Source organism: Gallinula chloropus, assembly GCF_964237585.1.
Source record: "Gallinula chloropus genome assembly, chromosome: 22".
NCBI lineage: Eukaryota > Metazoa > Chordata > Aves > Gruiformes > Rallidae > Gallinula > Gallinula chloropus.
In genome coordinates, this window is record NC_140107.1 from 6446100 (window position 1) to 6460273 (window position 14174).

Below are 14174 nucleotides of genomic sequence, written 5' to 3' on the forward strand. Positions count from 1 at the left end.
CCATTCTTACCTGAGAAGGTAGAGCCTCTTTCTTGTGATGAAGAAAAAGATTCCTGTCTCCAGAAGTTTATTAAAAAAAAAAAAAAGATATGAAATCTGGATGCTGTCAGACTGGCAATTATTCATTTTGAGGAATTTAAGTCAAAGTGTTGGGGTTTCCCTTTCTTTTCTGTGTTTTTTTTCCTGTTATGCTCCTCTCTTGCTACGTTACATGGCCTCACCTACAGCCAACCTCAGCATCCCAAGCCCTGGAAGCTCCTCGGTCCAGAGCCGACAGAAGGAACAGAGAATCACCTGCAAGCACATCACTTTCAGAGACTGAGAGTAAAAAAGAATAGAGAGGAATATGTTTTCCTCACCTGATCTCTCATCTGAAAGAGGAGGCATTAGCTGCTACAGGTAAAGCACTTACAGAGAAGCCTGGTTACCAGGGAGGCCAACTCTTGCAAAAGCTGACAAGTGATGCTCCTGCTGCAGGTTGGGGTGGGAACCCAAGGCACTCCCTGGTCTCTGTGGGATCATCGCACGCTGGACTCCAGCAGCCGCCCCCCTTCCCCGCACTGCTCCTCGCTGCAGACACAGGCAAAGGGCCCCCAGCAATCTGCCTCACAACACACCTGATCGATGCTTCCGACTCGCCCTGCTGATAAGGAGAAGCACCACTCCTGGGCTTTACAAACTTGGCTGCCCCGTTCTACTCACAGCCACGTGTGGCCACCTGGAAGAGGTTCTGACAGCAGATTTCCAGTGCTCAAACTGCCCCCAGGAGAAGGACGAGTCTTGGCTACACGTGAGATGCCTCTAACCAGCACGGAAAAACTTCCCTTCTGCTGCCTACAGAAAGATTTCATGGACATGGAACAAAGAGGCTTCAGGTTGAGTCTCAAAGCAACGTATGGGGTGGGGAGAAACCACCCAGGGGTCATACAGCTCCTCTTGTTGGGTAGTACAGAAGCACAATTTCACAACTTCAATGAAAAGATGGGAGCAGTGGCTAATTAACAAAGATAACGACGTGGTTTTATTTCTTTCCAAGATAGCCAGAGCTAAATGGTTTTGTGCACATTTAAATTCTGGCCTACAATGAGCTACATTTTTTAAACAGGAGCTTTAGTGCTCTTCATGAGTTCCAAACATTTAAAATGATAAAGCTGCTTCAAAAGGAAACGGTCTTCTTTTAAATAATTCCTTGAATATGTTCACACCTCTGGCAGAGCAACGTGAAGAACCCCACATTTCACATCTCAGACCTGCAGCACGATACATAAAAACACAACAGACCGACACCGCGCACGGTCTCAGGACAAGATATTCATTTAGACCAGGAAAACCCATTAAAGCATCACACAGCAGACTGGCACTTGAAGGAAGGAGAGTACAGGGAAAAGTGGAAGGGCCCACCGCAGCCAGATTCCCCATGTGCAGGCAGCCTGACACACGTGATGACCACGTGCTGGTACCATTGGAGCAGAACGGTCACTTCCCGGTGTCACAAGAAATACCAGAGATTACAGAGAATGACACTGTCACATTCAGACAGAAACATTTCCATATGCCTGCTTACCCCTCTCTGTTTTCAATTATTAAAAGCTTGTATCCCTTTTCAGACGTGCCATACCCAAACTGTTCCTCCCTTGCTGACCAGCTCCACCAGGCAAAGGTTCTAAACCTGGAATAACACAGCTTTGCTAGAATACTCCTGGTCACCAGTACCAGCTGCAAACACACAAATTCTTTTAAACCCTGATAAATTCTCCCCCAATTAATCTAACTTTTCCTTTATTTTCTGATCATTCTTACAAAGTTTAAACGAGCTAATTAATAGCTCCTGCATCCTGCTCATGTAATATTTGTCACTGACTACAGCAGAACCAGAAATTCAGCCCCTGCTGTAACACCAGGTTTCACAACCATCCCCACCCAGAGATCAATCTTACTGGGTGCTCTGGATTTAGGGCAGGATTCAAAAGGCAGGATGCATGGCTTAGGAACAAAAGAAACAGCTAGAATAGCTGTGGCAATGTGAAAGCCAGCTATGTAAGGGACATAGAATGTGACAGGATGGGACATTGCCAGGTGGATCGCAGAGCAAAGGACCCCAAAGCAACAGTGGTCTGTTACTCTCTCTTCCAGCAGCGACTACAAGCCAGCTTGGGGTTCTGTCTGCACTCACCAAAGGCATTTCTCACAATGCCACTAGCAAGGCAGAGAGACCCCCATTCTCCAAGCCCTGGCACTTTTTATTCTGCCTTTAAGGGAGGGACCCTTCCCAGGAGGTCTACCATGCACCCCACAGCACACGACCTCCCCCAAGGATGGGTGTGTCTGCTGACTCCCACCTACAGCTTGTAGCTGTCCTCTGAGTATCAGTGGGTCGAGAGGGGTGTGGAGCATACCAAACCACTGCAGGTCAGGTCACCAACAACTACACAAGGGCCACGGCATACAGGAGCAGAGGGAAACAGCGAGAGAGTCAGTGGGTTCAGACACCCTGTAGTGACACGACGACCTAAGGGCCCACGGGTGGGACAAAGCAAGCAGCAGACATCTTTATGAAAAACACGATGCTCCCACGCACTTGAAGAAGGGATCTCCACTTCCCAGTGGATCTGTAACTGAAGGGTATGTCCCCTCTCTTCCCAACCATCTGGTGCCTCCAGCTCTCCCCTCACAGCAGCAGGGATCTCGAGGCTCGCTGGCGTCTGCAGATGGCACGGCTCCAACCGCCTGATTCCTGACTGGGAAGGCGGCGGTGACCACCCGCTTGGCCTTTGGAAAACACGCTCCCCTCGGTGCTCAGAGCCGCTGGCAGTACAGTTCATACAAGCTGTTTGCCAGCTTCTGTGTCTCTTGAAAAGCTTCACAGCTCTGCTCCCAGCTCGGGGGTATCTGCTCCTCCCCATAGTAAGCCCCTGCAATGGCTCCTGCCATGGTAGCAATGGTGTCTGTGTCTCCACCCAGAGAGATACAGTAGATGATGGTCCTCTGCAGGTTGCTGTAGTGGTCAGGAATGTCTGGGTCAGCTTCCATACAGCGCAGGAAGGAGTAAATTGCCGTGGGGACAGACCGCAGAGCAGCAATGCCATTGCCTGTTAACAAAACCAGTCATCCTCAGTGCTGCACAACACTTGGGTCTTCCTTCCTGCAGAAGTACCCTTTCCCTTCTCACTACAACTTCCCATCACCAGTTACCTTCAATACCAGTAATTTATCATGGAAAAGCACAAAAGCAAGTTTATATCTCAGAAAGAGAAAGCTCCCCAGAGTTCCTCAGTACCACTGGCATCCTGGAGACCAACTCCCTGCTACACCAGTACAGTTTGGCAATGCCCATCTGCCTGTTCCCACCCAACGTGCCAGCAATTAAGACAAGAGATCTCAGAATATTAAGAAATGTTATTCATGGGAAGTTTTTCTTAGCAGGATTTCTTTTCCCCACCAATACAGAGCAGAGTTGCAGAGTCAAGACTTGGAGAATCCCTGGCTAGTGAGCACACACAGCTTTTTCATCACATTCTGTGCCTGTTTATCAACATGATGGTAAGTGCTTTTTATATATAAATATAAATATATAAAAAGAAGGCAGCAGAGGCTGACATGGCAATGTTGGGGAGGACACATCAGCTGGACTTCCTGAGCTAGTCCTGCTTCCAGCTCCTTCCTAATACTCGCAGTTATAAAGGTACTTACCCAATTCAAACAATACATCTGCTTTGGGAACACTGCTAAGCTCCAAAAATTCTTTTATTTTCTTCAGACGCCTTGAAAATGGTAAATCTTCAAATCCCAGCCTGGGGTTGGGGGAAAAAATAAATACAATGGAAAAGACAAAATGCAAAGAGCCAGGACACACTGTACAGGGCAGTTAGCATTCCTCACAGCTACTTACGCTCGGGCGTCAGTAAGAGATTTATCATCTGCTTCTACATCTTCCATGTGGCTAATGAGCTGCTCCAGGAAGGTCTCCTTGCTGAGTTCTCCTTGCAGGGCAAGATGCACGGCCAGGGCCTGCAGGATGGCCCCGTTGTAGCCCAGGGAATTGGCATGGGTTAGCTCAGCACTCAGCTTCGCAAACTGGAAATGGAAAGACAAGGTTAACAAACCTGACAGGGAGCTCCCAGCAAGACTCACCTGACAGCAGCGAGTCCCAGAGCTGAGGTGCCCAAAGGAGCCCAGAACAGAGTGGTACCTTCTTAACATCCTGGACATCAGAATACACAAGGGGAATGCCTGCCACCCTCATGGCACCGCCGTTGCCGTAGGAGCCTTTCCCATTAAACTGGGCTCTGGCAGGTTCAAACACATCGTTGCACTTGGGGCTCAGGAGCTTCTTGAAGACATTGACAACAGCCATCCCATAACCTCGGTTGGGCTCCTTCTTGTACTCCTCAGCAAACCTGGCATGGGCAAGAGAGTCATGCAGGTGAGAAAATAAACCAAGTGGGGTATTTGGGCTGTTACTGGGAGTTTGGAAAGAGGTTGGACAAAGCCACTTGCTGAAGCCAATTAGTAACACTTGGGTAATTCAGTGACAGAGTTCCAGTGATTCAGTCCTGCAGGGAAAGAATCCAGCTCCCAAAAACTGGTGTGAAAGGAGGAAAGGGAGTATAAACACCACCTTTCACAACCCGTTGTTTCCCACTCAACCTCACCCTGAAATAGAAGCAAACTGGAAACGCTTCCATGGGTCACAACCACAAAGAAAGTCTTTTGTTCAAGTTCAGTGGAAGAGCTTTCTAAACAAATGAGTGTTTGTCCTTAAGTGGAACCAAATGCTACCAGGACTGTGGATTCAAAAGGGAAACGGATAGTAAAAAACCCGAAGCTGACCTCACTAATATTCACTAAGTCAAGGGAAGTACACACATAAATAGCAACAAATAAACACAAAGGGAAATGCCTCTGAGATTTCTAACTGTTATCTTCCACAGAGGTGAATACAATGTGCAATGCAGCACATCCCATCCTGCTGCCCTTTGGAGCAGACTGAACGCAGCCTACAGCTAACACTCCTGCATGCTCCAGGCCAGTGCACAGCACACAAGAAATGACAGGATTGGCCATCGCTTTTCTAAATTCCACCCCCAAAATCTACCAATGGCTTTGCCTTCGCCCCTGTCCCCTTTAACAGAAAACTACAGTGATGGCTTTCAGCAGTAAATGCCAACACCCTGGCCTCTGCTGCTGGCTGCAGCCCTTACCTCTTGGCCATGTCGACTTCATCAAACTCTCGCTTGGCTAGCAGGGACTGCACCACCGACCTGCTCATGGCCGTGTCGTCCGTGTACGAAAGTGTTTCTAAAACAGAAGGCCAAAAAGTAACGTGACCATCCAGGGATGGACTTTCCTCCACTGTCAGCACTTCAAGGCTTAATTATCTGTGTAGCTAGAATGAAAATGTTGCCCAGCACTCTGAGCTCGTCATGGTCATTGGATGACGCAGCACAGGAGAGATGCACGCACAGCAAGAATGAGACAGGTGTTTCAGGGTTAGTAAAAGCCAAGACAAAATGTCTGCTAGCCAGAGGCATTAATCAACAGGCAATGTAAGTCTCCTTCTTACAGGGTATGGTGACAAGCAGTGAAGAGAAGCCACACCTGCTTTTCTGGACAAGACTGCAGCAAAATAAGTGTCTTTAAGACCCTAGTGTAAGGGTCTATAGGGCTTGCTGCACAGCTCAGAACCGCAATACAAACCCATCAGCACTTGCTAAGAGTTAAATAACCACCCTGGGGCTTTTCACAGAATCACCAGGTTGGAAAAGACCTTTAAGATCATTGAGTCCAACCATTCCTGTCCTATGCTAACCCGCATCTCTAAGTACCTCATCTACTTTTAAACACATCTGGGGATGTTGACTCAGCCCCCTCCCTGGGCAGCCTGTTCCAGTGCCTGATAACCCTTTTGGGGAAGAACTTTTCCCTAATGTCTGATCTGACCCTGCCCTGGCACAGCTTGAGCCCATTCCCCTCGTCCCATCACCTGTCACTTGGGTGAAGAGACCAACCCCCACCTCTCTACACCCTTCTCTCAGGTAACTGTAGACATTATTTCAGGTAATCTTTGCTCCTTACTAATTTCTGGTACACAGTTTCCTTGCTGACACCCCATTTCCCAGCTTCACCCCAGCACGGGCAGCAATGGCTGAGCACAGCAACCCACACCTCCCTCCCTAGAAATAACCATGAACTACCCTGGGGGTGGCAGAACCGGGATTCAGCACTTCAGCAAGTTCATCCTCACCCCGGGGCGGGGGGAAGCGGGGGGGGGGGGGGGGCAAGCTCCGCATCACAGGGACACACACAAGGTGAAGCGGCCTCCTCTGAGGCGAAGGACCTGACTGGCGGGGCAGGGGGCCGGGGAAAGAGGGGGGTGGTTGGGTGAGAGGACGGAGGAGACCGCAAAACCCCACTCCCAAGCGTGTTTGGCTTCAGACCCAACACACCCCGTCCCCGTGGTGTTTGTCGCCCACCTCTACGGGCGCTGCCAGCCGGTTCCCCCTCGTCTGGCTGCCCGGATAATACAGCCGGTTCCAGGCCTCGGAGAAAACGCAGTAAATCCGGTAGCTTCACGACGCTCCTACCTTCGAAAAAAGCCCCTAAACAATCACCTAACAACGCGCCGGTTAAACAGCCCCGAAACCGGGAAGGTCCCGGCCGAGGACGCGTCGCAACCCGCCCTGCGCCTGAGCCTGAACCCGCCGCCGCCGCCATCTTCTCCCGCCGCCGTCGCCGCCTCCGTTCTCCTCCAGGCACCCTATCCGCGCCCCCCGGCGGCCCGGAGGAGAGCGGAGGCCGCAGCAGCTCTTCACGCCTCAGTTTTAAGATCCTTATTTCTTGAAGGAAATTAAAGGGGTTTTGTGTTTCCCCCCCCTCGTTTTCTCACTAAAAACCACCCCAAATAAACTTATTCCGACAAACAGGAGCCAAAAATCAAGCTTCCTTTTTAAACAGCATCATCTCTCACCCTGGGGAAGCAAACGTGGCCGTGTTTTGATGGCACCATGCAGGGAATAATGGGGTTTTGTGAGGAAAACACCCAATAAACCCCCTCAGATTCCCATGGGAAGGCGAGTCGATGCCAACAAGCCGTGGGGTAAAAGAAGGAGAAGGACAGGGTAAAAGAAGAACAAGGTCCTGCTCTCATTTCTGTCACTGTGGCAAGGGGAAACCCCCCAACTTCTGATCATTAAAAGCACGGAGATTTGAGTCAGAGAGCCCAACAGAGCAGGGTACCATACCATGGTGCCTTTTCAGAGCACTGCCTCATGGTTTAAAGGACTTCACACACCCCCCCACTCTCCAGATGGATTCAATCACCGCAAAATGCTTCCCAATGCTCTCAGATGCCACCCGCTTTTTTGGGGACAGACTCTTTATTGTCTGTAACGCTCCTTGGAGTGCAAGAGGCCATAAACATCGTAGAAGGGGACAGACATTTATATAACAAACTAGGAGGGAGGAGAATTACATTATCCTAACGTGACACAGATGTCTGCTCTCCTCGCTGCGGAACTGAGTCACTGGTAGCTTTTTCCGTGGTGCAGCTCGTTGCACAACACTCCCCGGTGCACTAAGCCAACTCCAGCTGCCCTTTCCTCTGTGGGGAGAGCTCATGGGTCACGGTCTGGTTGAAAGCATCGACCTCTGGTGTAAATTTGTCCGTAGAGACCATGAGTTTTCTCCGGGTATCCATGCACTTGTTGTCCAGGCCCAGGGAAACAGCTTTGTAAGCAATATCTGTCTGAATGCGGTGAAGCTGTCTGTAAAGGGCATCCAAGGCATCCCTGGGAAGGAGCAGAAGTGAGAGGAATTGGGTTCAAGCACTGTGTTCACTTCCCAAGTTGGACAGGAAACACCCAACTTCCCACTTTCTGGCAGCAGAAATATCGGTGCAGCCGGTGCCTCTGCATGAGGAATGAATGCATCAGGGATTTCCTGGTGCACAGCGGCAGCACTGGGGCTCTGAGTCATGAGCCCACATGCTGATCCTGGAGTGCAGCGCAGAGATGTGCTCCCTGGCAGCCCACGCCAGCCCAGAGCAGCACTTCCGTTAATTCCTTTTCACCCAGCTTTATTTTTCACCCCCTGTTTTCGAACTGGCTGTGCCTGGTTGAAGCCAGTTTCAAGCAGGGACAGTGGGAACCCCATTCACCCTCCCACCAAAACAGCTCTCGTGCCTTGGCTGTGCCTCACTGCCCTGCGCAGCTTCCCACCAAGCCCAGACACTTGTTTCTGCTCCCAATCCCAGCAGAAACAAGCTCCAAAAGGCAGCTCCTGGACGCATCCCAGCTCCAGGCCAGCATGTCACCACGTCCCTCATGTGGGCTATGCCATGCTGCTGCCCTGCCTCAGAGAGCTGGAGACTCACTGTGACTCTGTTAGCTTCTGTTCGAGCACACGGATGGTTGCCTCCAGCTGGTGGACCTCATCTGTGAGCCCGTACTGGACCTGCAAAGCGGGCAGGGAGAAGGGCACAGTGGTCAACGGGGATGAAAAGCTGCTTTACAAAGGCTATGGATCTCTTGTTCCCCTTCTATGCTGCTTATTTCCGCACTCTGGCTGTAGGATCCATTGTTCAGCCCTCTGTAGTTCCCCCCCACAAAGCGCACCCACGTTTTTTGGAGCCCAGCAAGCCCCCATCACAGCCAGCTCTCTTGTCCCTCCTGGCAGGGAGTGCGCCAGGTGAGGCTGGTACCTGATCCCGACAGAGCTCCCGGCCGGGCCGGTACGTGCGGGTCTCCAGGCGGGTGTGTGCCACTTGCAGGTTCTGTGTTTTCCTCCGAAGATCTTCCTCCAAGCGTCGGATGTCCTTCTCCATCTCAGCAATTTCCTCCAAGGTCTAAGGATAAAGACAGGTATCATGAGGGACAGGCATGGGATAAAGCCTGGGAACCAGCCCCCACACATCCTGGGCTTTTACTGTGCTGAGAATGGATTTTAAACAAGGGCTGGTGGGCTTCTGAGTGCTGAACCCCTCTGCTGAGCCAGGCACAGCACTGACTCTGTTTTATGGCCACAGCAGTCAAGACCAGGGGTGAAATAAAGAGGCCAAAATCTGGCACTGCTGCTGGGAAATGCCAGAGCAGCAACTGTGGTGGCAGAAGGAGTTTGCAAGGATCATACACGTGCCACTTAATGGCTCACATGTGGAAACCATGCTCAGGCTGAGTAGCTTTGTACATAACAAACAGCCTTTTGGATTCAATTCCCACCCAAGGTGTGGCTGATAACCAAAGAAGCAACATTTACATTCTCCTCCTGCCATTTCAGCTCATCATAGGCTCTTTCCAGGTCTCTTATCCTCTTGCGGAAAGCGAACTCCGTAGCTACACGCTGAGCCTCCAGCTCGTTGTTTGTCTGAAGAGAGAACAAGCTCCAGTCACAACACATCTAGAACGTATCTCCCTCCCAGCAGTCACCAGTACAACTGTCCCTGGAGATGGCCTCCTGTGTGGCTGGGACAAGGTTACGAGTAAAACCAGCTGGGTTCTGGCAGCTGCTGTGCATGCACAGGTCACACCCCCCCTGAAACCAAAAGGCAAGGAGGGATGGGCAGGTACGTGTCCCTGACTGCTGCAAACAGCACAGCACAACTGAGCTACCCTTGTAAACCAGAGGGCAGCTGTGCAGAGAAGCCCACTGGCCAATGCAGTCTTCTCAAAGACTCCCTTGCTCTGGCCACAGCACATGGCAGCCCCTTCTCCCACACCGGATCCAGAACTTCTGTACCATAGAATCACAGGGGTTGGAAGGGACCTCGAGAGATCATCGGGTCCAACCCCCCTGACAAAGCAGTTCCCCAGCTCATATTGCACAGGTCGGTGTCCAGATAGGTCTGGAATACCTTCAGAGGAGGAGACTCTACACCCCCTGGGCAGCCTGTCCCAGGGCTCCCTCACCCTCACTGTGTAAAAGTTCTTCTGCATGTTGGTGCAGCAGCCATTGCCCCTTGTCTGGTCTCCACAGACCACTGAAAAGGGGCTGCCCATTTCCCCCTGCATCCCATACTTCAGATATTTATAAACATTAATAAAGTGCCCCCAACCACCCAGGGACTAGCTCACCTGAGCAATGGTAAGTAGTGTTGCTTCTCGGAGCTTAGCTGCAGATTTCATTTCCGCCTCAGCGTGCTCCTTGTTGTGTTGGTTACTCTGTTCCCACTCATCCAGCGCAGTTGTTCTGAAGAGAAATCAACAGTTATGAAAATAAATGGAGCATTTGCAAGACAGTTCAAAAGGAACCACCTGCTGCAGGCCAAGAAGGCTTTGTGCAGGACAAAGTGACTCAGGAATTCTGGAGGTCGCATCCTGTCTGATCTCCTGACTGCACCAGCTGGAGACTGCTACCCCAGGGCTCCTGCATCGAGCCCAACATCTGCTCAAACTGGGGACACATCCAAATCCTGCTATGAAATGCCAAGCAGTGAAAATGTGCAGCAGCTCCGTGACAAGCTGTGCCAAAGGCTGATACCACACGAGGGAGGCAGGACAGCTCACTGCTCTGGTCTTGTGATGACAGTTTAGATAACTCCCAAAAGTCTGCGGCTTCACAGTTCAAGAGCCACAACTAATCTCAGTAACCAGCTCCCGTTGTGAACTCTGTAGCTCCACCCATCAAGCCAGGATAGAGCAGAGAAGGAAAAAGCTTCCCAGGACCTGACCACACAAGGGCAGGCCCATTCCTTACCCATCTGGGACTCGTGTCGGGTTGACCTTGAAGGAGATGTTGGGACAGTTCACGTTGAGGGACAGACACGCGTTATCTATTTCCAGTGCTTCCATCTTGTGCCTGTGGTCACAGTTCAACAGCTGGCGAGCTTCCCGTAAGAGGCTGCAGAAAGCAGGGCTGGAGTCAGCAACAAGCACGTGGGGAGAGGTAGCTCACAATTCCTCAAGCTTTCAGCACCACCTCACTCATCTTTTTACAGTGAATGATGAGCTGCCCCTCCTCCTGCAGCAGGGGACCCACGAGGGATTAGGGTCTGTGAGCTTTAACACCTCCAGGACTTTGCTTCATGAACCGAGGCAGGTGGCACAAAGGTATCTGCCTGGGACAACGTTTTCTGAGGATGCTTATGAGGTCTCCCTTGGCACACCCTCCTCTACAAGCACCCCAAACTCCACAGTCCTGGGCAGTAATTGTCATGGGCTCCTCTGAGCAGCACTGCCCCAGGGAAACCACGCCTGGCTCCCCTCAGCATTGGCACAGGCACATTAAACTGCTGGGACCAAGCAAGGAGGGCAGAGTTTGATCAAAAGCTATGTCATTTGCCTCACCAGAGCTGTTCAAAGGCTTCATTCACTCTCTGCTGCAGTTCTTTCTTGGCTTTCTCTATGACCTTCACCTCCTTGTGCAGCTCCTCCTCCACAGGGTCCCTCACCACATCCACTGCACGGCGGCTTTCACGGAGTGTCAGGCAGTCAATGGCAACATCCAAAGCCAAGTTCTTTGCCTGGAGGGCATGTTCTGCTGCTTCCTTCACCTGGAGAAAGAAGGCAGCTGTGTGTGAGGGGGGTCTCCTTCAGGGTCAGGAGGAAGAAAGGAAGGGGGACCCACCGATACCCTTGCTAAGAGGGCCTTGTGCTGCCTGGCCTTGCAGTTCTGAAACCTTTTTGTGAGGCTGGAAGGAAAGTTGCAAGAGCTGAGCACACTAGTCCTCTACATCTGCTATCTACATTGGAAATCACGCCTTGCTGGGGGCTAACGACTCTAGGAGCAGCAGCCTCTGGGTTTAGAATTAGAAGAATGTCCCACTGCTGTTCTCTATTTAAAATCAAGCATTTTTGAATGATAGTGTTAACATATTTCTCCTTACCCTTCGGAGCTAATAAACCCCCCCCAAAAACCCCACCCCAAAACCCAAACATGAGGATGCAATGCTCACATGGCTTGGCTCAGCCAAGAGCATAGCAGCTGGCTTCCCAGAAAGTCACTTCACCAGGTACAGATCTCAGAATACCTGTGATGAGACTCCCTGACCTCCATATGGGCTTGCCCACTGCAGAAGACAAGCCTCAATTATTTAACATCCCACGTTGAGAGCGTAAGTTGATTTCCAGCCATCTGTCTCCCCAACATACATTGGCTAAGGCATTGATTTCCGCCTCTATGTCTGCGAGGCATTTGTCCAGGATCTCTTTCCATCTGTTCACACTGGTGATACGTTCAGCCAGGCGGGTTTGGTTGTCGTGCTCATCCCATTTTGTCTGGAATCAGAGGAGAAACACCATTATTCTTTTTTAAATTGCAGTTGTGAGTCTTGCTGAAGCTTCTCCCTGTTTTCAGGGTTGACTGACCCCTTGCAGGAGTACAACATGTTGCTGTTTGGTCTAACGATCACCTGCTCACATGGGGAGCACAGAAAACAAAACAAGTTGCAAAGGACATGAGAATCATGCCCAGAGATTTTGTGACAGTACACATGCATCATCACATGTGGGTTTACAGGAAGTAAATGTACATACTTAGCAGATTCTGTAGAGGTAGGACACTACCTCTACCTAGACACTCTCCATATTCCTCAGCCTGCTGTTCTAACAACCTGGGAGCCAAGCTGCCAGGGAGAGTCATGAACTTCTACATTCTTTTTAAAAGCCAGTCAAAATGTACACAGTGTGAAGAACACAACTGCACTTTGGCTACATGAGTTTAAGTTCTTAGGGTGAGTTAACAGCCCAGTGCTGCGTGACTGGATTGGGTTTGCCAATGCAATGAAGTTAACTACCTTAAGTCCAGCACTTGAGTAATTCATTCTTTGAACTGAAAAAAAACCCCCAAGCCCTAAACCACAGTGAAAGTAGCTTTGTATTTTTAAATTGCAGTTAAGCTGCCAGAACAGCCCACCTTGTTGCTGGTTTCATTGCGGAGAGCTCGGGCTTCCTGCCGGACCCGATGGGAAGTGGAACGCTGGCGTTCAGCATCCGCGGAGATGAGATGGGAGTTGGTGTGCCAGTCTGGTAAGGTGAACCGCTGTCCTGGCTTTTCACTCAGCGTGGCCATCTCACTAAACAGGTGTTTAAAAGCAAGCGGAAGGTTTTGGTGTTTATTCATGGAAATACACCAGAAATGGAGATGGACTCAGACTGGAAGGCTCTTAATGAGGAAACCAGCAGCAAGCTGTAGCCTGGTACACATCCACACAACCAGGGAAGCACAAGGATCAGAGCAGCTCCCAAGGAGACTGTGGGTCCCACTAAACACACTCAGGTGGATTTTGGGGGCACAGAGCTTCCTTAACTCCGATATACCCCGTGCCTGTTCCCCAGTCCTCTCAGGCACAGGTAGCTGGGACAGAGCTTACTTACACCAAGGACGGCTGGGCAAGAGAAGCTGGGGAGCCCCTGAAGGGAAGGAAGCCTTGCAGGCAGGACTTGGGGCTGCAGAGCCAGGGGTGAGAAGACACAAAGAGTGGCAGGACAGAGCAGAGGGCACAGGGAAGGGGCTCAGGGGCCCTCACCCATGCTGGGCACAAGCTGCCCAAGCCCCACCATGCCAGGGCCTTGCTGTTCCCTCAGGGATCATCCCAAACCTGGCCCCGCTCCCTCCGGGCCGGCCCTTGCCGCCAGACCCTGTCCCGCTCCCCTCACTCCTCAGGACCAGGCCCGGCCCCGCTCACCTCACCCTTCAGGCCCGGCCTCAGGGCCACTCCCGCCGCCGGGCCGGTTGCCAGCCACGCGCAGGGCCGTTGGTAGGCGGCGCCTCACGGAGCGGGGTGGGGCCAACGGCCGCCCCGCCTCGCTGGGGTCCCGGTACGGCCGGTGAGCGGGTGCCGGTGCTGCGGCCGGGCCCGCGTGTCCTGCGGCGATCGGACGCGCCGTAGCTGCGGTCTTCGCCATCAGGGACACCCAAGGAAAGGGCCAGCCACGCCCCGGGCCGGGCAGGCCGGAGGGTCCCGGGGCGAATGCCGAGCAGAGACCCGCAGCACAGCCAGGTGTGACCCTGACCCGGCCTCACCCCAGCTCGGAGACCGAGGTGCTGCCGGCACAGCTCCGCTTCCGCGGGCAGCAGGAGCGGTTAAACCGCCCATCCCGGCCAAATCAAACCAAAGGGAAAGGCTGGAAGTAAAACCTGTGTCTGGCAGCACTGCCCGGAGTCTGCTCCAGCTCACACCACCACCTCCATCTCCAGCCTCTCCTGCTGCTGGGGCTTGGGGAAGAAATTAAAATGAGGAT

General features: G+C 51.9%; 2 protein-coding genes across 2 annotated transcripts; both read right to left on the reverse strand.

The window, feature by feature from the left end:
- Positions 1-2255: 2255 nt before the first annotated feature.
- Positions 2256-6714, reverse strand: ADPRS (ADP-ribosylserine hydrolase; the record flags this gene model as incomplete). Its single annotated transcript, XM_084274259.1, has 6 exons — positions 2256-3089; positions 3691-3791; positions 3890-4074; positions 4190-4397; positions 5202-5298; positions 6474-6714. 6 exons carry the CDS (start codon positions 6712-6714, stop codon positions 2797-2799), a joined length of 1125 nt encoding a protein of 374 aa, XP_084130385.1. The 3' UTR covers positions 2256-2796.
- A 773-nt stretch (positions 6715-7487) lies between these two features.
- Positions 7488-13011, reverse strand: TEKT2 (tektin 2). The gene is made up of 9 exons (XM_084274277.1): positions 12847-13011; positions 12084-12209; positions 11280-11485; positions 10690-10833; positions 10068-10182; positions 9253-9360; positions 8699-8842; positions 8372-8451; positions 7488-7787 (listed from the first exon to the last, which is right to left on the reverse strand). Exons 1-9 carry the CDS (start codon positions 13000-13002, stop codon positions 7574-7576), a joined length of 1293 nt encoding a protein of 430 aa, XP_084130403.1. The 5' UTR covers positions 13003-13011; the 3' UTR covers positions 7488-7573.
- Positions 13012-14174: the final 1163 nt, after the last annotated feature.